Genomic DNA, 24,026 nt, shown 5'->3' with positions numbered 1-24,026 from the left:
TTAACTGCTGTTGATCATTAAGGTTGTTTACTTTCTTTGCTGTTGCAAAACATCTAGACACATCTATATTTATTCTCATTTCTGATTATTCCTTCAAGATAGATCCTAAGAAGGGAACTCATCAGGTCGCAGGATAGCAGCATGTTTATGGCTATTGATAGTATTGCCAAATTGATTTCCAGGAAATATTTATCACTGTAAACTTTCATCATGCATACTGTTTAAGTTGATTTTTGTCAATCAGAAGTTTTGTTATCTTTTAACAATTGCATTTAACTTTTTTTTTTATGACAGTCTTCTTATCCCATGCGTGTAAACAGATGCAAGGAAATCCTAAATAAAGCTATTCATATGAAAAAATCCTTAGAAAAGTTTGTTGGAGATGCAACTCGCCTAACAGATAAGCTTCTAGAATTGTGCAATAAATCGGTACTATCATAAATCTTACTACTTATAGACCAAGTTGGATGAAACTTCTATATGATTTCAGCTGGTTGTATTTCATTTGATTAATTAAATTTAAATTCTCATATATGTTGGTATACACATATATCAAAAGTTATCAAATTGTATACTTTAAATACGTGCAGTTTACCTTAATAAAGCTGTTTTTAAAATTTCTAACATATGTCCCTCGCTCAAATATCCTCTAAATTTCTAAAAGTTCTTCTTAATGTAAATTCTTCTGAGAGTAAATTATCCATATTTATTAGAAGTTTTTTTAAATAGAGGATATGAAATATAAGAATATAAGATACTCACTTAAAGTTCTCTCTGTGATTGTTTTCTGTCTTATCTTTGAACTTTCAAAGCTCATATACATTAACCTACATACATGATAGGAAAGAAGACTGGAGTTTTGGGTTTCATCCTTTCAGTAACATTTCATTGTCTACCAGGGAGCAAGCACTGTGCCTAAGGGAAACAAAGATGAGTAAGACATGTTCTCCTGCCTTGAAGTGCTCACAGTCTCATAGGAAGCCACTCAGATGGTTATCATATACTGTATAACTACTTTTTTCAGTAGGTTTATGACTAGAGTATAGACATGCTTATAGGAATGAACTAGTATTCTACCCAAGGAATTGGAGGGGAAAAAATCCTGAAGAATGTGTAGGAAGGGTAAAAGTGGGGGTAGGAGTAATTATAAGGAGGGACAGACTCTATAAGGTAAATAACTAGACTTTCCCTTACAAATATTCACTCTATCATCTATTTACAGGTGAGAAGGTAGAGACTACCCTATTTCTCACCTTCCCTTCCAATAAACATCTTGAAAGAGTAATCTGTTTTTGCTAGCTGGGTTAATCCTGTTTGTCCCCTGACACTCTTGACATTATGAGAGATAGTGTTATGATAATGGCCAACATTTATTAAACACTGGCACTTTTCTAAGTGCTTTACTTGTACAAACTTCCAGTTCTCTATGTGAAACTTTTGTGGCCAACTACATTTAGAAATTCAGGATTTTTAGATTTTTAAAGGTAATGCAGTACATATACTTTTTATTAAGTATCATCACTAGGAGTAATCTGGTAGAGTATCCTGTAATCAGATACATAGCTATTTCTTCAGTGAAACATATTAATCTTTGTACTAAGTGAGTTCAGATATCTTTTTGCTGCCAAATGAGATTTGGTACAAAAAAAAAAGTTTGATTTACAGAGCTCTTTGGAATTTGTAATGTGTGATAACAAATTGTAGGCCGCTATTACCTACCTTAGTCATTTAACATCGTATAATGTAGGTACTATTTATTGATAAGTAAAAGAGTACAGAGAGGTTTAAATGAGGTGATGTATTTTTAAAAATTAGAAAAGTACAGACTGCTGATCCATTGTAATTAAGATATTATAGAAGTGAAATTTTTGTTTTGAGTAAAAGTAAGCATTCTATAATTCAAGGTAAACAGAGAAATTAACATGTACTATTTTTCCCCCCCAGGTGGATGGAAGTAGTTCCACGCTGAGCATGAGCACTCATTTTAAAATGCTTAAAAAGCTGGTAGAAGAAGCAACATTTAGTGAAATCCTCATTCCTTTACAATCAGTCATGATACCCACTCTTCCATCAGTTCCGGGTGCCCATGCTAACCATGAGCCATTTCCTGGGCATTGGGCCTATATTGCAGGCTTTGATGATATGGTAAACTGCAATTTTATATAACTGTAACTATGCTTTTAAAATTAAGTTGAAATTTCAAATTAAGTTTAAAAGTGTTTTTCTCAGAGACGAAGTGGATTTTATTTGCAAAGAAAAAATGATTGGAAATACAGAAAAGTAAAACTATATAGTGATGGGACAAAATTAAGTGATAAAAATCTCATGTTCAACCTAGTATTTTGATTTTTTCAGATGTTCATACTGTTTTAATATGACTAAAATCTTTATTTTTTCCATAATTTGATTTTTCCATATTCATCTTTGTCCTAAAAATGGGGAACAGAAAGAGAACGAAATACAATTTTTGTTTGTAATTTGTATTTTGGGAGGAAGTGAATTTCAGCTAGGAAGAGCTTGATTCTTTTTTGTTGCTGTTGTTACTATCTTAAAGAAATGGTACCAGAGCACTTCTGAGTAAATACTTTTGAAAACTCTGTATTTATTCCAGTACTTCTGTGGCTCAAAACATTTGTTTAACTGCTTCAGACCAGTTAATAAGCCACATAATAAAATCATTCTCGTTACTTATAGTCATGCTTTGTTTTTAACTTAATATTATTCAACTTATTTACTTACATCTTTAGTTGGACATGATTTTGGAGGCATTTCTTTTGTCAAAAATAAAATTACTTTCCATTGATAAACATTTCTTACCATTAAAGAAATTTAAAAACCATCTTAGGTTCTGCAGAAAAGTCCTAAGAAAATGTTTCAAAAACCTTTTAAACATTACGGCTGCTTTAAGAGGCTGCCTAAATTTGAATGTGTATGTATTTACTTACACTGCTGACAGAATAATCCTGGTTTTTTTTTTAAATAAATTTATTTATTTATTTGTTTGTTTTTATTTTTGGCTGTGTTGGGTCTTTGTTGAGGTGCGCGGGCTTCTCTTGTTGCAGAGCACGGGCTCTTGGCGCGCAGGCTTCAATACTTGTGGCACATGGGCTCTAGAGCGCAGGCTCAGTAGTTGTGGCACACGGGCTTAGTTGCTCCATGGCATGTGGGATTTTCCCAGGCCAGGGATCGAACCTGTGTCCCTTGCATTGGCAGGCGGATTCTAAACCACTGTGCCACCAGGGAAGCCCCAGACAGAGTAATCCTTTTACTTCAATAGCCATTTCTAATGGGTGAAAATGTGTCTCTATTTATGTCCAACCATTCTTTTCATAGATCGTAATTAAGATAAATTATTAAAATAATAAATTTGCTACATAATATAGGTTATTATATCTTCCTTTTTATTGTGTTAGGTAACACAATATTTATAATACACATAGAAGTTTAAACAAAGAATTTTGACCTTTATTTATATATAACTCATCATCTTTTAGGTAGAAATTCTTGCTTCTCTTCAGAAACCAAAGAAGATCTCTTTAAAAGGATCTGATGGAAAGTTCTACATTATGATGTGTAAGCCAAAAGATGACTTGAGAAAGGATTGTAGACTAATGGAATTCAATTCCTTGATTAATAAGGTTTGGATATAGTTTGCTTTTATTTTAGAATTGCCATAATTACTATCAATGAGATATGGGCAAATAGATCTCTCTTAAAAAGAGGAAATGAAGTACACTGCCTTTTTCATTTTCACTTAATTTGTTTTATTGGGATAAAATATACATAACATAAAATTTACCATCTTAACCATTTTTAAGTGTTCAGTTCAATTCAGTGGCATTAAGTACATTCACACTGTTGTGCAACCATCCCTCTCCAGAACTTTTTCATCTTCTCAAACTGAAACTGTATATCTGTTAAACAGTAACTCCCTATTCCCCTTTTCCCCAGGCTCTGGTAACCACCATTCTACTTTCTGTCTCTATGAATTTGACTACTCTAGATACCTTGTATAAGTGGAGTCATACAGTATTTGTATTTACTGGCTTTCTTCACCTAGCATTATGTCTTCAAGGTTCATCCATGTTATAGCACATCAGAATTTCTTTCCTTTACAAGGTTGGATAATATACAGTTGCATGTGTATACCAATTTTGTTTATCTATTCACCCATCAGTGGATATGTGGGTTGCTTCCACTTTTTGGCTATTGTGAATATTGCTGCTTATGAAGATAAGTGTACAGATAACAGTTCAAGTCCCTGCTTTCAATCTTTTGGATATGTGCCCTGAAGTGGAATTGCTGGTTTCACTTAATTTTTAAAAAATAAGATACTTTTGTTATATTGAGAAAAATGTATAAGACATATTAACAAAGGAAAATATTTTCTATTTAATGTTTAAATTATCTATAATATACTTTTTCTATCAGATTTATGTTTGATGCCAGAAAAAAAAAGGTTAGGTTCTGTTTTTACCAACACACTTTTTAGAGGTGATCATTAGTATTTTTTTCAGTTCTGTTGGTAAGTGCTTGATTTCTATCTCAGAGATGATATGAGAAATCTCACTAAAGGGTTATTATAAATGTATAGTCTTAGGGGTTTTGAATTATTCGCTAGCCAGGTATTTATAAGTGCATAGCATCTGTTTTTCCATTGGTAAAAAATTAAACCATACTGTGAAAACTTTACTGTTTTCCTATAAGCTCTTTGTTCTGCCTCTCTATCCCCTTCCTGCATTTTACTGGTACCTCTTTTATTAACAGGAAAAAGTTATGGACCTTTAACATAGAAAATAAATAGCAGCAGATGAGTTCATTTTTTAAAAAGGAGAATTACGGTTTGTGCTTAGTTTAACCAAAAGTAATTTAAAAATTAATACCACAATAAAAACCCATTTCATAGGTATTAAGGGAAAGAATATTTTTATTTAAAATGTTGTTTGGTAAGTTGGTAACTTAATTCCCAAAGCTCCTGGAGTGTTTTTCTAGTTGGGAGTATCAAGTGGCCTGGCTTTAATTTATAAATTTATCTTAATCAGCCTTGTTACCAATTAAGTTGTTTCATTACCTTTCCCCCACATTAACATGGTCAAATAAAATAGCCTGACTGTGAAAAACTCTTCTCATTGCGTTGGTCTAGGAGGCCGTATACTGATATTTACATGTGATTCTCATGCCATACTATTTGGCTGACATTTATGTAGCCTATCTATTCCTAAAGTTTAAAATGTATTTTTGGTCAGTGATTGTGCTTTAAAATTTGACAGATTACAATTATAGATGTGTGCTTCGTTTGTTTATTTCATACAGTTCCAGAATTAAACAAAATACTGTTTATCCTTACCTAGTATATTTCAGGATTAATCAGATGAGATATGTAAAGCTTTCTTCTGCTAGGAGATAATTTTTCAAATGAAGCTATAATATTAAACTGTAAGAATAAGATATATGTTTTGGGGATATCATAAGACTCATACTTTTCTGTTCATGCATTGTTTTAAATAAAATTAAACAGCATTCCCTGCGCCCAAGGACTTACTATTTCAGTAATATCTTAGAAGCAATTTTTAAAGAGTATTTTGTCATTGTTAAATATATAACTATAACATTTTTGAACCCAGTATTGTTGTCACATTAGTACTGAATAATTAAAAGAAGTACTTACCCAAGTCATTTTTAATGATTTGGAAATAAATTAAGGATATTGTCCCAGTAGTTTCCTGCTCTACCTTTCTGAAGAATTATTCATCTATACTACATAATAAGCTTTTATGGACATTATTTTGCTATGAAATGAACAATCTTTAGATAGGTTTGATATAACATTTAGAAATTTTTAACTTTTAAGTTTATGTGTGCTTTTTTTTTATAGTGCTTAAGAAAAGATGCTGAGTCTCGTAGAAGAGAACTTCATATTAGAACATATGCAGTTATTCCACTGAATGATGAATGTGGGATTATTGAATGGGTTAACAACACTGCTGGCTTGAGACCTATTCTGACCAAACTGTATAAGGAAAAGGGTACTAAAATTAATTCTTACAAAATAAGTATGTAATATGGGTATAATAGCTGCTAACATATAATATAGGTATAATGGTTATTATCATTGTACATTTTGGGGGTATAAGCCATAGTAAAATTTCTTGGTACTATTGATACATACAGAAGTAGTTAAGTGATTTCTTCTTTCCTTCCTTGCGTTTTAATTCTTTCTCTATCTTTATCCCAAAAGAATTTGAGGTAGCTTACAAAACTGTATATGAAAATGTGTTTTTCTAGGAGTTACTGGTTAGCAATTCTGAAACTACTTTATGTGTAAACTAGACTTCAGCAAATAAGTAAATACATTGTGGCTAATGAGAGCTAGTTTTTCATATTAGAGAAAGAAAAAGAAAGGGAAAGCTAGAATGAAACCGAAAGTGTTAGATCAGAGTTAGAGTCTCCCACTGGCCAAACCTGGGATAACTTGAGCACCAAAATAAATAATAATAGTATTAGATTATAACCCATGGAATAAAATAGACAGGAGTCCACACTTATGTAAACAAATACTTGAATTAATAAATAAATAAGTAGGAAGGTAGGAACAAGTTCTTCCTTAGAGTAGAATTACAATGAATAAATGTAGAAGAGATGATGAAAACAGAAAATTGCCAATTAGTAAATATCACAGTAATAATTGTTGCAGACAGTGATTAGCAATGACTGCTGAAATTCGTTGGCAAAAGTGTGATGGAAAATAGGTTATTTGCAGAATCTCAAAGTATCTCTCCACCAGATACTTATTAATTACAAAGGGAAAAAGTAGTAACTTTACAATGAAGAAACAAAAATATAACAGGTCAGAACTCCTTAAAAATTTCATGGTAATGGAAGACAAAAACAGAAATTTCCCAGATTCGAGGACATTAAGGAGACATGACAACTGAATGCAGTAAGGGATCCTGAATTGGATCCTGACCCAGAAAAAGGATGATAGTGGGACAGTTGAATAAAGTCTGAAAGTTAGTTAATAATACTATGAAAAAATAATTTCTTGGTTTAGGTAATTGCATTCTATTATGAAAGAGATGAACACTGACAAAATCTGGCTGATGAATATATGGGAAATCTGTATATTTTTTGCAATTTTTTGTAAGACTAAAATTATTTCAAAATAAAACGTTTTTAAAATGTTTATGATAAAATGTTTATGATGTAATACATTAAAAACAAATAGATCAAGTTACTAGAGTAAAGTAAAAAATATTAGTTCCCTAGGACTGCCATAACACATTACCACAAACTGTTCACAAACAACAGAAATTTACTCTCTCACAGTTGTGGAGACAAGGAGTCTAAAATCACTGTGTCAGTAGGGCCACAATATCTCTCAAGGCCAAAGGGAAGAATCCTTTCTATGCCTTCCTGTAAGTTTCTGGTGTTGCCAGCAATCTTTGACATTCCTTGACTGTAGGTGTTTCACTCCATTCTCTGCCTCTGTCATCACACAGCATTCTCCCTAAGTCTGTATGTCCCTGTTTTCTCTTATAAAAATATCAGTCATACTATATTAAAGGCTCACCGTAATGACCTCATCTTAACCTGATTACATGGGCAAAGACCTTATTTTCAAATAAGGTCACATTCACATGTACAAGGGTTATTTTTTTGATGGATACAATCAACCCATAGCATTAAGTAATATTGATAAATTACTATATTATGGGTATTATGCTAAGTATTTTGTATATATCATTTTTTTATTATTGTTAACAAGCCTAATTATCACTATTTTTGGACAGTGAAGTAACTTAATCCAAGTTACTAATATGTTGTAGAGCTGAAGTTCAAGCACACTTGAATCTGATTTCAAGGAACTTGCTATTGACTATTTTATTTAAAGATGAAATATTATATAAGTGTTAGTTATTGCTATTGGATTTTTAAAAATATATATATATTTTCCATCCTATCATGAACATAGTTGAACTGTGTAACATTTGAGGCTAAAAATCTCTAATCTCAAAACTTGTCTATGGAAATTTTAGCTGAACCTTGGGTCCAAAAAGCACCAAACCAAGGTGGGCCTAAAAGGCACTTTATAGACTGGAGTCATGTCAACCATATAATATGAACTCACAAATACATCAGAGGGAAAATTTCTTCTGCTTCCACTTATGATTTGAATTGTACAAGATTAGTTTTAAAATCACATATCCTGTGAATCTTATAGGCTAGCCTTCACACAGAGTAAATTATTTCAGAGCACCATTGTAGGTTTCTTAGTAATGATTCAGTGTGGACCCATACTGCCTGCTGATTAACAGAGAGATCACTGTAAATTTAGTGAGGGCTGTAGCATTTTTACATGCAGGGGCACTATTCACATTGGATTTATTCTGAGTGGCATCTTCTGGTATGTGTGGTCTTACTTGGCACTGATTATCATCAAGAGGCCTCACTCTAGATGAGTATTAAGTGAAGATAATGTGTTTATTATTTTCATACAGTATCAGAAGAAAGTTTACCTATGCATAATTGAAATGTTTCCATTTATTCTTGCTTTTGAATAAAAGTAGATATTTCCTGTCCTATTTTCACCAAAAAAAAAATACATTGCCCCTTTTCTCATTTGGCTTGTGTGATTAATGGAAATCACTCTACCTTGCAGGAGTTTATATGACAGGGAAGGAACTTCGCCAGTGTATGCTACCAAAATCGGCAGCTTTGTCTGAAAAACTCAAAGTATTCCAAGAATTTCTCCTGCCCAGGCATCCTCCTGTTTTTCATGAGTGGTTTCTGAGAACATTCCCTGATCCTACATCATGGTAAGTTACCAAAAATATAATACATTGTTATGGTTAGATTTTTTAAAAAATATTTTAGATGTATGTGGCCCCATATGATACAAGGATACTTGATAGGCATTGTGTTTCCTTTAGGTACAGCAGCAGATCAGCATACTGCCGTTCCACTGCCGTTATGTCAATGGTTGGTTATATCCTGGGCCTTGGAGACCGTCATGGTGAAAACATTCTCTTTGATTCTTTGACTGGTGAATGTGTACATGTGGATTTCAACTGTCTCTTCAATAAGGTATATGATATGACTTACTGTAGTTAATTGTATGTTTTCTCCTAACTTCCTTTCCACAACAACTGTTCTTCCTAGACATACCTGTTAGTAGCAGCTATAGTCACAGTTGAGTCACATTGAGAGTGTGTTGACTGGTTTTGATCAGTGGATCCCATAGCCCTCAGTAAAGCAACTTAGGTTGGAGAGAACTCAGAAGAGTCATATAGGAAAACTAGCACTGAACTTGAAGTCCAAAAGCATAGATCCAAGTTCTGACTTATTGGTTCTTGGTTATATGAACATGGGGTGTTCATATAATATATGAACAGTTCATTTTACTGAGACTCAGTTTTAGAGAGACAGAGTAGTTTAATGTGATTGCTTCCAAACCTGGCAGCAGCATCTAAGAATTTTTTTTTTTTTTAATGCAGGTACCTAGGAAACATCACAGGAAATTCAGATTGTGTAGGTCCAGCTGGGGTCTGGGAATAAATTGAGGTCATTCAGCTCTCCTTAAGGACCCCCTCCAGTTTTCCAATGTCATGATCCTGAAAGGCAGACTAATTATTAAACCCATTTTTTCCTTCATCCTTAGTTCTCTATGGGTTGCCGTCTGCTATCACAGGAAACCAAGAAAGGTCACAGACCCAACTGAAAACAAATCAAAGATAAACCACTGGTATAGGGGATTCATACAAGAGAGGAATTTAGGGAAACTGATTGGAGGGATGAAAAAGCCCTAGGAAAGGCAGGTGTTAGAGAATGGAAGAAAATAAATGAACTGGACTTCATTATATTACATGTTACATTTCCTGTCTCAGGGATTGTGAGCATCTAACACTTGGCTGTTTCTTTTCCCGTCCTGTTTTAAAGTGAAAGTCTTAAAGAAAAGAAGAAAATTATGAGAGTATTTTGTTTGTAGTTTATACTATTCAAGAAGGATATTAAGGGAGTTAATATAAGGCTAAATACTGAATGCATAAATATTGCTCTATAATTCTCTATAATTACTTTAGTAATTCAGTGAAAGATGAATCCATCCATCCTCTAGATCTTATACAAGGAGTTGTGTTTCAGCTCCTCAAAAGCAAAGGTAGAGTCATATGACTCCTTCAGGATGTAGGCCTCTAACATAAGTTGCACATACAAATATTTTGAGGGTATGTTTGCTCTCTCCTAAAAGCTTTTAATGTTTTGCATAAAGATTTTTAAATTCCAGCATCTTTACTTTTTAATAAAATGCATTGTTTTAAGGGAGAAACCTTTGAGGTCCCAGAAATTGTTCCATTTCGCATGACTCATAATATGGTTAATGGAATGGGTCCTATGGGAACAGAAGGTCTTTTTCGAAGAGCTTGTGAAGTTACAATGAGGCTGATGCGAGATCAGAGAGAACCTTTAATGAGGTAATCATCTATATTTTGTAAACAGTAGTAACTTTGAATGTGATTATTGGTTTCTAAGTTATTTTCTTTATATAGAGCTACTTTATACTGGTTGAAGTAGATGTTTTTGGGGGGGGGGTTTTGGGGTTTTTTTTTTTTTTTTTTTTCGCTTTGTGGGCCTCTCACTGTTGTGGCCTCTCCCATAGTGGAGCACAGGCTCCAGACGCGCAGGCTTAACGGCCATGGCTCACGGGCCCAGCCGCTCCGTGGCATGTGGGATCTTCCCGGACTGGGGCACGAACCCTTGTCCCCTGCATCGGCAGGCAGACTCTCAACCACTGCGCCACCAGGGAAGCCCTGAAGTAGATGTTTTTTAATAATAGCTTTTATTAAGATATATTTTACATACCATAAAATTGTCTTTTTTTTTTTTCTTAATTTATTTTTGGCTGCATTGGGTTTTCATTGCTGCTTTCTCTAGTTACGGCAAGCGGGGGCTACTCTTCCTTGCAGTGCGTGGGCTTCTCATTGTAGTGGCTTCTCTTTGTTGTGGAGCACAGGCTCTAGGCACACGGGCTTCAGTAGTTGTAGCATACAGGCTCAGTAGTTGTGGCTCGCAGGCTCTAGAGCACAGGCTCAGTAGTTGTGGTGCACAGGCTGAGTTGCTCCATGGCATGTGGGATCTTCCCAGACCAGGGCTCAAACCTGTGTCCCCTGCATTGGCAGGCGGATTCTTAACCACTACATTACCAGGGAAGTCCAAAATTTGGTCTTTTAATATACATACTACAGTGGTTTTAGTATATTCACAAGATTGTGTGACCATCGCTGCTATCTAATTATGAAACATTTTCATCACCTCCAAAAGAAATTAGCAGTCACTCCCTAACTCTACTCCCCACCATCTCCTAGCAACCACGAATCTTTCTGTCTCTATAGATTTGCCTATTCTGGATATTTCATATATAAGTAGAATTATACAACATTTGGCCTTTAGTGTCTGTCTTCTTTCAGTAGCATGATGTTTTTAAGGTTTATCTATGCTCTAGCATGTATCAGTACTTCATTCTTTTTTATTGTCAAATAATATTCTATTATATGGATATACCACCTTTTGTTTATCCATTCATCAATTAATGGACATTTGGGATTGTTTTGGCTATGGTGAATAGTGTAGCTGTGAACATCTGCGTACAGGTTTTATGTGGATATATGTTTTCAGTTCTCTTGGTTATACCTATGAGTAGGATTGTGGATATGTTAACTCTAAGCTTAACATTTTGAGGAACTTTCAAACTGTTTTCCAAAGCAGATGTAATATGTTATAGTCCCACTAGCAATGTCTAAGTGTTCCAATTTCTCCACATCCTTACCAAAACTTGTTATTGTCTATCTATATTATTTTATCCATCTTGCTGGGTATGAAATTGTATCTAATTGTGTTTTAATTTGCATTTCCCTAATGACCAGTTATGTTGAGCATCTTTACATGTTTATTGGTCACTCGCATAACTTCTTTGGACGAATGTCTATTTAAATCCTTTGCCCGTTTTTTTTAATTGGATTATTTGTTTGTTTTTTTTAACATCTTTATTGGAGTATAATTGCTTTACAATGGTGTGTTAGTTTCTGCTGTATAACAAAGTGAATCAGCTATACATATACATTTATCCCCATTTCTCCTTCCTCTGGCGTCTCCCTCCAACCCTCCCTATCCCACCCCTCTAGGTGGACACAAAGCACCGAGCTGATCTCCCTGTGCTATGCAGCTGCTTCCCACTAGCTATCTATTTTACATTTGGCAGTGTATATATGTCCATGCCACGCTCTCACTTCATCCCAGATTACCCTCCCCCCTCCCCATATCCTCAAGCCCATTCTCTACATCTGCATCTTTATTCCTTTCCTGTCCCTAGTTTCTTCAGAACATTTTTTTTTTAGATTCCATATATATGTGTTAGCATACGATATTTGTTTTTCCCTTTCTGACTTACTCCACTCTGTATGACAGTCTCTAGGTCCATCCACCTCACTGCAAACAACTCAATTTTGTTTCTTTTTATGCCTGAGTAATATTCCATTGTATATATGTGCCACATCTTCTTTATCCATTCATCTGTCGATGGACACTTAGGTTGCTTCCATGTCCTGTCTATTGTAAATACTGCTGCAATGAACATTATGGTACATGACTCTTTTTGAATTATGGTTTTCTCAGGGTATATGCCCAGTAGTGGTATTGCTGGGTTGTATGGTAGTTCTATTTTTTTTTTTTTTTTTTTTTTTTTTTGCGGTGCGCGGGCCTCTCACTGTTGTGGCCTCTCCCATTGTGGAGCACAGGCTCCGGACGCACAGGCTCAGTGGCCATGGCTCACGGGCCCAGCCGCTCCGCGGCATGTGGGATCTTCCCAGACCGGGGCACGAACCCGCGTCCCTTGCATCGGCAGGCGGACTCTCAACCACTGCGCCACCAGGGAAGCCCGGTAGTTCTATTTTTAGTTTTATAAGGAACTTCCATACTGTTCTCCATAGTGGCTGTATCTGTTTACATTCCCACCAACAATGCAAGAGGGTTCCCTTTTCTCCACACCCTCTCCAGCATTTATCGTTTGTAGATTTTTTGATGATGGCCATTCTGACTGTTGTGAGATGATGTCTCATTGTACTTTTGATTTGCATTTCTCTAACGATTAATGATGTTGAGCATTCTTTCACGTGTTTGTTGGCAATCTGTATATCTTCTTTGGAGAAATGTATATTTATATCTTCTGCCCATTTTTGGATTGGGTTGTTTGTTTTTTTGATACTGAGCTGCATGAGCTGCTTGTAAATTTTGGAGATTAATCCTTGGCCAGTTGCTTCGTTTGCAAATATTTTCTCCCATTCTGAGGGTTGTCTTTTTGTCTTGTTTATGGTTTCCTTTGCTGTGCAAAAGCTTTTAAGTTTCATTAGATCCCATTTGTTTATTTTTGTTTTTATTTCCATTTCTCTAGGAGGTGGGTCAGAAAGGATCTTGCTGTGATTTATGTCATAGAGTGTTCTATGTTTTCCTCTAAGAGTTTGATAGTGTCTGGCCTTACATTTAGGTCTTTAACCCATTTTGAGTTTATTTTTGTGTATGGTGTTAGGGACTGTTCTAATTTTGTTCTTTTACATGTAGCTGTCCAGTTTTCCCAGCACCACTTATTGAAGAGGCTGTCTTTTTTCCATTGTATATTCTTGCCTCCTTTATCAAAAATAAGGTGACCATATATGCGTGGGTTTATCTCTGGGCTTTCTACCTTGTTCCATTGATATGTATTTCTGTTTTTGCCAGCACCATTTTTGAAGAGATTATTTTTCTCTATTTAATTGTCTTGACATTTCTGTTGAAAATCAATTGACCATACATGTAAGGGTGTATTTCTAGATACTCAGTTTTATTCCATTGATCTGTATGTCTAACCTTATGCCAATAGCACATTCTCCTGCTTACTATAGCTTTGTAGTATGTTTTGAAGTCAGGAAGTGTGAATCCTCTGACTTTTTTTTTCTTTTTCAAGACTATTTGACTGTTATGAGTCTCTTGCATTTCCATATGCATTTTAAGATCATCTTGCCAATTTCTGCAAAGGCCAGCCTGGATTTTCATAGGAATGGCATTGAATCTGTAAATCAATTTAGGGAGTATTGCCATCTTAAGTCTTTTGATCCATGAACATAGGATATCTTTCCATTTATTTAAGTCTTCTTCAATTTCTTTCAACGTTTTATAATTTTTCGTTTGCAAATCTTGTATTTAACTTTTTAAAAATGTGTTCCTAAGTATTTCTAAATGGAATTTTTTTCTTAATTTCATGTTTGGATTGTTCATTGCTAGTGTATAGAAATATAACTAAATTTTTATAATGATCTTGTATCCTGCAACCTTAATGAACTCATTTGTTAGTTGTCATAGTTATTTTTGCAGATACCTTAAGATTTTCTCTCTACAACAGGTCACCTGTAGATAGGGATAGTTTTACTTTTTCTAATCTAATCATAGTGCCTTTTCTTTTTCTTGCCTAATTGCCCTAGCTAGATCAATGTCAAATAGCCATGGTGAGACATCTACATCCTTGTCTTGTTCCTAATCTTAGGGGTGAAGAAGCCAGTCTTTTACCATTAAATATGATGTTAGCTGTGGGAAGTAGTTTTTCGAAAGGACATTTAAAGCTCACTTATTCACTTTTTTATTTAAAACCTGTCTACCAGGCATTATGGTAGAATACATTGGATAGTTAGACGTAGGCAAAGGCAAGTTCTCTGAAGGAGGAAGCATAGCATTTTCTGAAACGGTAGTAATGTGTTTTGTAAGAGTATTACCATTAGCTTCTCATCCTTCAGTAGTTATCCTTCACCTAAGTGTTGACTTTAATGAGAGTTCTTTTTACAAAGATAACATTGTATTATTACCATAATATTTGTTTCCATTTTAGTGTCTTAAAGACTTTTCTACATGATCCTCTTGTGGAATGGAGTAAACCAGTGAAAGGGCATTCCAAAGCACCACTGAATGAAACAGGGGAAGTTGTCAACGAAAAGGTTAGTAGAAGGTGTAGCTTGATATGAACTGATATTGTATATCTCTACAAATGGGAACTAATTCTAAATACTGTCAGTGACTGACCATTGAATACTCTGAAATTTAGTTCTCTATCTAGTATGACAATGCCATAAGTTTTCTTTATTGTCATTACTAATGTTAACATTCTTATCATTAGTATAGTAAAAACAGAGTTCAACACATGCTTGTTTAACCATAAACAAATCACAGTTATGATATAGAGTGGGAAAAACTTGAACACAAATTGCCTGGATTTATAGAGCAGCAAGTCTCAGCTTCAATATGTAGAACTCTTTACTAACATAAGTAGTCCCCTTGCCCCTTGATTTCCATGGGGGATAGGTTCCAGGACCCCCCTGTGGATACGAAAATCCTGGAATGCTCAACTCCCGTATATAAGATGCTGTAGGATTTGTATATAACCTGTGTATATCGTCCCATATACTTTAAGTCATCTCTAGATTACTTATAATATCTAGTACAATGTAAATACCATGTAAATAGTTGCAAATACAGTGTAAATGCTATGTAAATAGTTGCTGGTGCATGGCAAGTTGAAGTTTTCCTTTTTGGAACTTTATGGAATTTTTTCCCCTGAATATTTTCAGTCCATGGTTGGTTGAATCATTGGCTGCAGAGAGCTGACTATATTAGTTGAATCCTCAAATTTTCCACATAGTTATTTTAAATAAGTTAGAATAGATTTGAGGATTGTTTTTCTAATTACATCATTCTCACTTTTGCATTCTGATATGCTTTCTTGATTGAGAAAAATATGTAGAATTCCAAGTAGCTCACTTAGAACTCCCATTTGCATATAACATAATCTAAACATTAGGCATTAGAGTATTGTTGCTGTTATTAGAATACTAATATTCAAATGTTTAAGTCCTAAACACTTTTCAGAGTAGATTTTTTTATATTATTATTTTTCTAGACTCCTAACATGGAAGAGATTCCCTTGTATTTCAGAGTCCTGAAAAATGTCCAAACAGTTGATGTTAGATCAACATTGCAAGCCTCGAGATCAGTATCTCAAGTTATTGTATTTGTTTCATTGCTTCTCTCCTTTGTCTGCATTTGCTCTTACAAAAGGGGTAATGATCAGTAAAATGGCATTAATATTTGTTAGATAAAAGAAAGGCAGTAATTCCAAATTATAAACATCTACATGTCATTGGGTCCTTAGTCCTTATGATTTTCAATTTCTTTTTAGGCCAAAACCCATGTTCTTGACATTGAGCAGAGACTACAAGGTGTAATCAAGACCCGAAATAGAGTGACAGGACTGCCGTTATCTATTGAAGGACATGTGCATTACCTTATACAAGAAGCAACTGATGAAAACTTGCTATGCCAGATGTACCTTGGTTGGACCCCATATATGTGAAATGGAGTTACTTCAAAGAATATGTTAATAATCTAAAATTAATGCACTTGGATCATTAATCTGTGGTTGTATCTATTCAATTCCAAAGTACAACATATGTTTATGTTCTCACAGTAACTGATATTTCTCTCTGATTGTTAACAATATTTAATATATGTTGTTAAATAAACTGCTTTCTTAACATATACTGTGTATAACTGGAGAAATGGAATATCATATGTTCTTATGCTCTTAAAAAGATGTATTTGTGAGAAACAAGCCAGCCTAATTTCATTTTACAACTTTCGTTGATTTTAAGTACTAACATAAGGATTCATTTGAACAAAAAATCATATTGAATAAATACTGTAGACAAAGCACAGATCCCCTTCCCTCTGGGAACCTTCTAGTAAGAGAGATGTAAACATAAATAGCACATCATTAAGTTCACTTAGTAATACTCTTTTTGTATTTGTTGAAAATGTGATAGGGAAAAAAAATTAGCCAATTAACATGAATATGAAAACTATATAAACATTCTGTAATTTTAAAGATGCTGCCATACTAAGTGTACCAGAATGCAGAATCCAGTGGTTGGGGGAAACAGCATTACTTAAAATTTCATGAGGTTTTATAATCTAAAAAATTTTAACGTTAAATTTGGGGGTACATTTTATTGCAGAAGATTTAAAATAATTCCAAAGCAAAGAGGTTATTACATACAAATAAAGGAAAACATAATCTTTTTGTAACAGATAATTTCACTTAAGTTTACCTTACAAAATTCTGCCTTTTTGTGCAGCTGAAGTGTGATGGGGGAAAATATAATAACCCAAGAGGTATAAATGTGAAAACTAAACGTATACTTTCCTATCGAAGGCCTGATGTTAAGAGTTAAGGAGGAAGCTGGGTGGAGGGGAGTTAGGAAATCATTTTACGCAAATAATTTGGAAAAGAACGTTTTTAAGAGAAATTTTTGTTGTATCCTGAAAGAAAAAATTTCCGCTCACAAAACAAACTAAACCAAATAAATCATCAGACCTTTCCAAATCTGTGTTGAAAAACAGAGATTAGTAATCCCATAAGACGGAAGCAGCCAGGACTCTTCCAGTCGTCTCGTGAGGTTTTCACCCCCTTCCAAATCCACTTAACAGCGCTCAGGTCTGTCAACTGACATTTTCAGAACTGGATTTCACACACGCGTTCAAAAACACCTGGCGCTCTTAAATGTAACCAAGCGGCTCCGCGGCAGCGAATTCGCGCCGGGGCTAGAGCCCCGCCCCGGAGATGCAGTCTCGAAGCCTGCCGCTCTAGGCCCGGCGGCCGCTCTCTATGGTTGGCTGGGCGGTGTGTTGTCATCTGCGGAGCGACGGCCGGAGGCGGCAGCGTAGGCCCCGGCGGGGCGTTTGGTTTCGGTTTGGCCCTGACTTGAGTTAGTACTGACGGTCGAAATGGGAGTCCCCAAGTTTTATCGATGGATCTCGGAGCGGTATCCCTGCCTCAGCGAAGTGGTGAAGGAGCATCAGGTGGGTAAGCAAGGGGTCAGAGGCCCAGAAGGCGGAGGACCCGGGGCTCGGCGGCCCTTTCTCCACCCTGGGACCGGGGCTCTCCGCCGCCTCCTTCTTGCTCGTCGTCAGCTGGCTGAGTGGCGAAGGGAGGGGAGCAGAACGTTTGAGGACACCCTGGTGATCTGAGTGGGGGCGAAGACGCAAGTCGCTCTCCTGTGGGCAGAGCGGCGGGGATGCGGCTGTTCTGACAGCTTCTGCCCGGGCCGGGCCTGCCGCGACTTCGCAATCAAGTCCCGGGGAGGAGCGCTTTCGGGAGTGCTTCCCTTTCCTCCCCAGGGAGCTGCAGGTTTCGTTTTTCTTTTTGGAGGTGGGATGGTTGTCCTCCTAGGACCTTCCCCCAATCCCCAGCCAGAGCAACAGGCCTACGTACTCGGCCAACGCAGTTGAATCCCCTTGTTTACTTTCCCTTATCTAGAGCTGCATCCCGCCCTACCCCCAACGCGTAGACTTTTTGACGTGGCTGATGGTTCATATTTATGATACAGTTCGTTACTCTTTTTCTATTACCCCAAGGACCGTACCAATCCCCTGTTCCAAAAGAAATAAAAATACATTTGGACGGGGCCGGGGCAGTTATTTGGAAGCTTCATTGTGTGAATGTGTGTGTGTGTGTGTGTGTGTGTGTGTGTGTGAAAGAAAGAAGGGAGAGAGAGGGAGGAAGGAGATGAGGGAGGAAGGAGACGTGGGGTGAACGGAGAGAAAAACAGATTGTTAGAGCACTAATAATACTAGGAATAGTAATATTTCGGTATATAATGACCCCAGGGCAACGTTTATGTGCAGACTTCAAAAATGTAGTTTAGGTATTGGGACTGCGGAAAAAAAATAGTAAGCAGTCGTCTATTAGGTAAAGTGGACTTCGGGTCTAGTGTTTGTCACATTTAATGGTTTTGGTAGCTCTTTTGCCCATTTTATATTTTACAGAAAAAAGTCATTTTTGTCTCCGAATGGAGGCACACACACACACACACACACACACACACACACACACACAAAGTCATTTTTGGAATTTGTACAGCTAATTGAATTAGTTGAGATGGATAGCATTGTATTAACATGGAGGGAAATAATACAGTGAACACCATCATGCTGTCTATTAAATGATGGTTTATTATTCTTAAAAAGTACTGTAAGCATGAAGATGGGGTTAAACTTCTGGAAAGGATTCTTTGTTGTTGGATTCCAGTCAGGTTTGGTATATGAGGAAAAGCTTACCAAAAATTCCAGAATGGTGGTTTGTCTTTAATTTATTTGAAGCATGGGTTGAATTAGATTTAGAGAAACATTTCTTTCTAGAGAAGAGGATAAAAATGGTGACAACTAACTTAGGCGTTTCCTGGATCCTTCACTCAAATATTTGAGTACCTGCCATGCATCAGGCACTTTATCTCTAAATTGAAAAATTCAGACTAACTTGACAATGCACAATCTGTTCAGTAATCTTTTTACTCTGTACTCTTTGGCACAGAATGTGGTTTGGTGTAAGGATCTTGGATTTTCTCCATCTTGAGGAATTTTGTTACTGAACAAAAATAATGGCTTTAAGGCAATTTTATGACACGAACACTAACAATAGGTTTAAAACTTGGTTCATCAAAGTGATGTCTTTCAAAAAGAAATCACCAGCTACTCTCTCAAGCAGTACTTAAAACATGGTAGTTCCTAAGTCACAGAAGTTCAAAAGCTAGTCCTTGGGGAAAGGGACTGGATGGAGGGGTGGGTTCTGGGAAGATGGTGGCAGTGGTGACATAGCATAGTTTTTGGTTTCTCTGAATCCTCATTTGAAAACAGAAAGAGAAACTAGATAGCTAAATTTAAAATCCATAGAACAATTACAACAAAACCATGTGACAGGGTATCCCCATAAACCCCAAGATACAATTTGGTGAGGACAGACTACCGATAGCCTCTAGAGCCAGTTGGTACTGGCATGTGTGCAAGAGGAAGAAGGAGAAATGGGGCAACATCTGATGAACCTGAGAGCAGAACTCCAGAATATTCACTAAGACTCTACAGGCCTATTAGATAGCAGTAGCTGTAACTGGGGGATTTTAAAGGGCAGGAGCAGTCTAACTCCTGTGAACCCACAAAACTGACTTGGCAAGGTACCATTCTAAGGCAGAGCCCACCCTAAGGAGAAAGTGCTGGGAGTGAAATAAAATTTTATCAGGAAGGGGACAAGAGAGATATGAAGGTCAAGATAAAAGTGAGGGAGGGTTACAGAGTCAAGAAATCTTAGAGGGCTTCCCTGGTGGCGCAGTGGTTAAGAGTCCGCCTGCCAATGCAGCGGACATGGGTTCGAGCCCTGGTCCGGGAAGATCCCACATGCCACAGAGCAGCTAAGCCTGTGCGCCACAACTACTGAGCCTGTGCTCTGGAGCCCGCGAGCCACAACTACTGAGCCCGCGTGTCACAGCTACTGAAGCCTGTGTGCCTAGAGCCCGTGCTCTGCATGCAACAAGAGAAGCCACTGCAATGAGAAGCCCACGCACCGCAATGAAGAGTAGCCCCGGCTCGGCGCAACTAGAGAAAGCCCGCTCACAGCAACGAAGACCCAATGCAGCCAAAAATAAATAAATAAAAAATAAATTTATTAAAAAAAAAAAAAAAAAAAAAAAAAGAAATCTTAGAAAACAAACCAGGCAAGCCACCATATTTTTTAATACTACCCCAAAATAGCAGAAGAGGGAGCTTTGTAAAGTTAAAGCTTTCCTGAACCCCTTCTCATTCCAAAAGTTCAGGAAAATTAAGTTTACATAAAAATGAATGATAGAAAAGTGTCAAGGTCAAATAGTATACAAAGTTATTATGGGGGAAAAGGGGAACAAAATAATATTCATACAGACAGTAAAAGCTTGCAATAAAAACTTGCACACATAACAGACCAAAACTACAACCTACTATTTCAGAATGAGCTAAAGGCACTAAGAAAATAAGACATGAAAGAACAACATATATCAATTACAAAAACACAGGAATAAGGTGACAGAACCTAAAGAAAATTAGACATAAATGGCGAAATCACATCAGAAGTGAAGCCTAAAGTAGTAGCAAGGCAAAAACAAATGATGCCATAAGAAAAAAATAGAAGGTGGAAATAAGAGAAAATTTTAGAAGATAAAAAGGTTCAAAGCAATATAACAGAACAAATACTAAAACTATAATTAAAGAAACCTTTCCTGAAATTTAAAAAAAAACCATTGAAGCCATGTTGAAAGAATATACCATGTATGTACCCAAGAATATTGACTCAGATGACCAACATCAAGACATGTTCTAGTTAAATTCATGGACTTTAAAGAAAAAGAGAAAAAAGCTTTTGTCACCTACAAGAAAGGAACATATGACTTGTAAGGGAAAGAAAATCAGGTTCCCATCATAGTTTTTCACAGTAGTCCTTTATGCCAGAAAAAAATGGAGTAACATAAAGATACTCAACTGACTTTTTTTTTTTTATTTTATTTATTTATTATTTTTGGCTGTGTTGGGTCTTCGTTTCTGTATGAGGGCTTTCTCTAGTTGTGGCGAGTAGGGGCCAATCTTCATCACGGTGTGCGGGCCTCTCACTGTCGCGGCCTCTCTTGTTGCGGAGCACAGGCTCCAGACGCGCAGGCTCAGTAGTTGTGGCTCACAGTCCCAGTTGCTTCATGGCATGTGGGATCTTCCCAGACCAGGACTTCCCAGACCAGGACCGTGTCCCCTGCATTGGCAGGCAGATTCTCAACCACTGCACCACCAGGGAAGCCCTCAACTGACTTTTAAGTATAAACGATAAGCTGGTCAAATGATCAGTGTAGAAGTCAGGCAGTATTGTTCCTTTGAGCACTTTCTTGAGGAATCTGCTAGAGAATGAGCTTCAGACAATCAAAAGGACTGGGGAAATATCAACATAAATACCAGTGGTGAACATTAAATATAATTTCCTGTAGAACAAAATCAAAATGAGAGTGAAGAGAGAGTTTAGTATATGATGGCTATGTGTTCTGACAATGTTTAGATAGCACAACTATTAAATAAATGGGAGTAAGAGAGAATGGGGAAAAGTTATGCAAAAAAAATTGTATTACCATTAATCATATTAGTGGTAATATTAATATTGTTTTTCTGAAACTCGTGTGTGTGATATGATAAATACCTAATTAAAGGGTCTTTTATTTTATTTATTTATTTATTTATTTATTTTTTGCAGTACGTGGGCCTCTCACTGTTGTGGCCTCTCCCGTTGCGGAGCACAGGCTCCGGACGCACAGGCTCAGCGGCCATGGCTCACGGGCCCAGCCGCTCCGTGGCATGTGAGATATTCCCAGACCGGGTCACGAACCCGTGTCCCCTGCATCGGCAGGCGGACTCTCAAGCACTGAGCCACCAGGGAAGCTCCACAGTTCCCAATTTTGAAAACCTTTCCTGTACCACTGGGTAACCAAGAGGCAGAATGATCCCCTTTATAAAAGTATTACAATTAATAAAAAAAAGAAGTGATAGAATATCACCATTTTGCAACCTCAAATAAGTTAATAGAAATAGGCATTAAGCACCAGTGGCTGGTAATATTAGAAAAAAGAAAGAAAGGTGACACAAACAAATAGTAGAGCTTAACTCTATTCCTATTTTAGAGAATTCTTGACATGGATAGTATATACAAGACTTATATTGGTGTTTGAATGTGTACACACCTAGGACTACTTTTGATGCCTAGTTCAAGTGGTCCAGTAGTTTGGTAGAAGTATATTATGACTATAAAATTATAGTTATTTCATAAATCTGTATTGAATATAAAAATTATGTACCATAGGATCCAAAAATACGGAGATATATAATACTTTGTGCAGTCTTATCTTACTGTTAGCATATTTCTTGTTCAGTGAAGGCTTGGGAGTGTAAGGAGTTAAGTAAATAAGTAAATAGGGAGAAAGAAAGGAAGGAAAGGAGAGGGAGGAGGGATGAAACCAAGCAAAACATTATTTTTTTTAAAAAGCACTTTCCTTAAAGTTGAGGACAATAGACTAGACCAGAATGTGGAAATTACAGAAAGATTATAAAATAGCAAACAAACAAAAAACAAAGCCTAATACAGAAAATCCAAGGGGAAGTTGCACGTCTACTATATGCTTACTCAATGTCCTACGTTACTGGAGGTAGATGGGGGAAAAGAATTAAACCCTCTGACCAATAACATTTACCATTCTAAGAAACCACAAATTGCCCATACACTATGGTCCAGTTTCTGTGCAGATACATATGTAGATAAATATTTTCAATAAGTGGGATAATAATTTACCTGCTGTTTTATAAACTACTTTTGTCACTTGACCATATGTATTATGTACATTATCCCATGCCAAATATGAATCTATATTATAATTTCTAATTGCTTTGTAGTATTCCCTTGTGTGGATGTACCATTATCAATTTTCTATATTATTAGGCATTGTTTTCATTTTTTATCTTTTCTTTTTTTTAACTTTTTATTTTATATTGGAGTATAGTTGATTAACAATGTTGTGTTAGTTTCAGGTGTACAGCAAAGTGATTCAGTTACACATATATTGACACATATCCTTTTTCAAATTCTTTTCCCATTTGTTACATAATATAATTTTTTATCTTTTCCGAGCAATACTGCCATGAATAATCTTGTACTTATGTCTTTGTGCACATTTCTGATTATTTCTCAGGATAAATTTCCAATAGTAGAAGTCCTGGGTCACAGATGTGCACATACACACACACACACACACACACACACACACAAAAGATGTTCACACCTCAAATTTTGATATATATTTTCATATTAGTTACACCAGTTTATATTCCCATCCGAGACTATTGGGTATATGTCTATGCCACCTCTCTCCCTTTTAGCCCTGTGATTTTCCTCTAATATAAAATGGGAATCGAAATATCTCTCTTTTAAGATTGTTACCATAATTAAGTGAGAGAATGAATGTGTTTAGCCCAATGTTTGGCACCTAATAAGCTAATAAATGCCAGCTATTCCTTTTAATAACATGAAATATGCATTTCTCCAAATCCTTACCAATATTGGGTAACATCCA

At 36.1% G+C, this 24,026-nt stretch overlaps 2 protein-coding genes across 4 annotated transcripts in view; both read left to right on the top strand.

Moving 5' to 3' along the window:
* The window catches only part of ATR (ATR serine/threonine kinase), a 95,830-nt gene extending 79,407 nt beyond the window's left edge, over window positions 1–16,423 (top strand). Inside the window, exons 39-47 of the mRNA XM_065875798.1 lie at window positions 295–429; window positions 1,945–2,145; window positions 3,495–3,638; window positions 5,876–6,026; window positions 8,660–8,816; window positions 8,931–9,084; window positions 10,318–10,469; window positions 14,906–15,011; window positions 16,250–16,423. Of these exons, the coding sequence (XP_065731870.1) occupies window positions 295–429; window positions 1,945–2,145; window positions 3,495–3,638; window positions 5,876–6,026; window positions 8,660–8,816; window positions 8,931–9,084; window positions 10,318–10,469; window positions 14,906–15,011; window positions 16,250–16,423 (1,374 nt within the window). The remainder of the gene's footprint in view (window positions 1–294; window positions 430–1,944; window positions 2,146–3,494; window positions 3,639–5,875; window positions 6,027–8,659; window positions 8,817–8,930; window positions 9,085–10,317; window positions 10,470–14,905; window positions 15,012–16,249) is intronic.
* Window positions 16,424–17,759: 1,336 nt separating this feature from the next.
* Window positions 17,760–24,026, top strand: part of XRN1 (5'-3' exoribonuclease 1) — a 96,968-nt gene continuing 90,701 nt past the window's right edge. For all 3 annotated transcript variants that reach the window (XM_065876018.1, XM_065876019.1, XM_065876017.1), the window contains exon 1: window positions 17,760–17,928. In XM_065876018.1, the coding sequence (XP_065732090.1) occupies window positions 17,854–17,928 (75 nt within the window). In that variant the 5' untranslated portion in view covers window positions 17,760–17,853. The remainder of the gene's footprint in view (window positions 17,929–24,026) is intronic.

Source organism: Phocoena phocoena, chromosome 4 (genome assembly GCF_963924675.1).
Source record: "Phocoena phocoena chromosome 4, mPhoPho1.1, whole genome shotgun sequence".
Classification (NCBI taxonomy): Eukaryota; Metazoa; Chordata; class Mammalia; order Artiodactyla; family Phocoenidae; genus Phocoena; species Phocoena phocoena.
The sequence above is the reverse complement of the archived record's forward strand: the minus strand, read 5'-3'. Positions and strand labels throughout refer to the sequence as shown.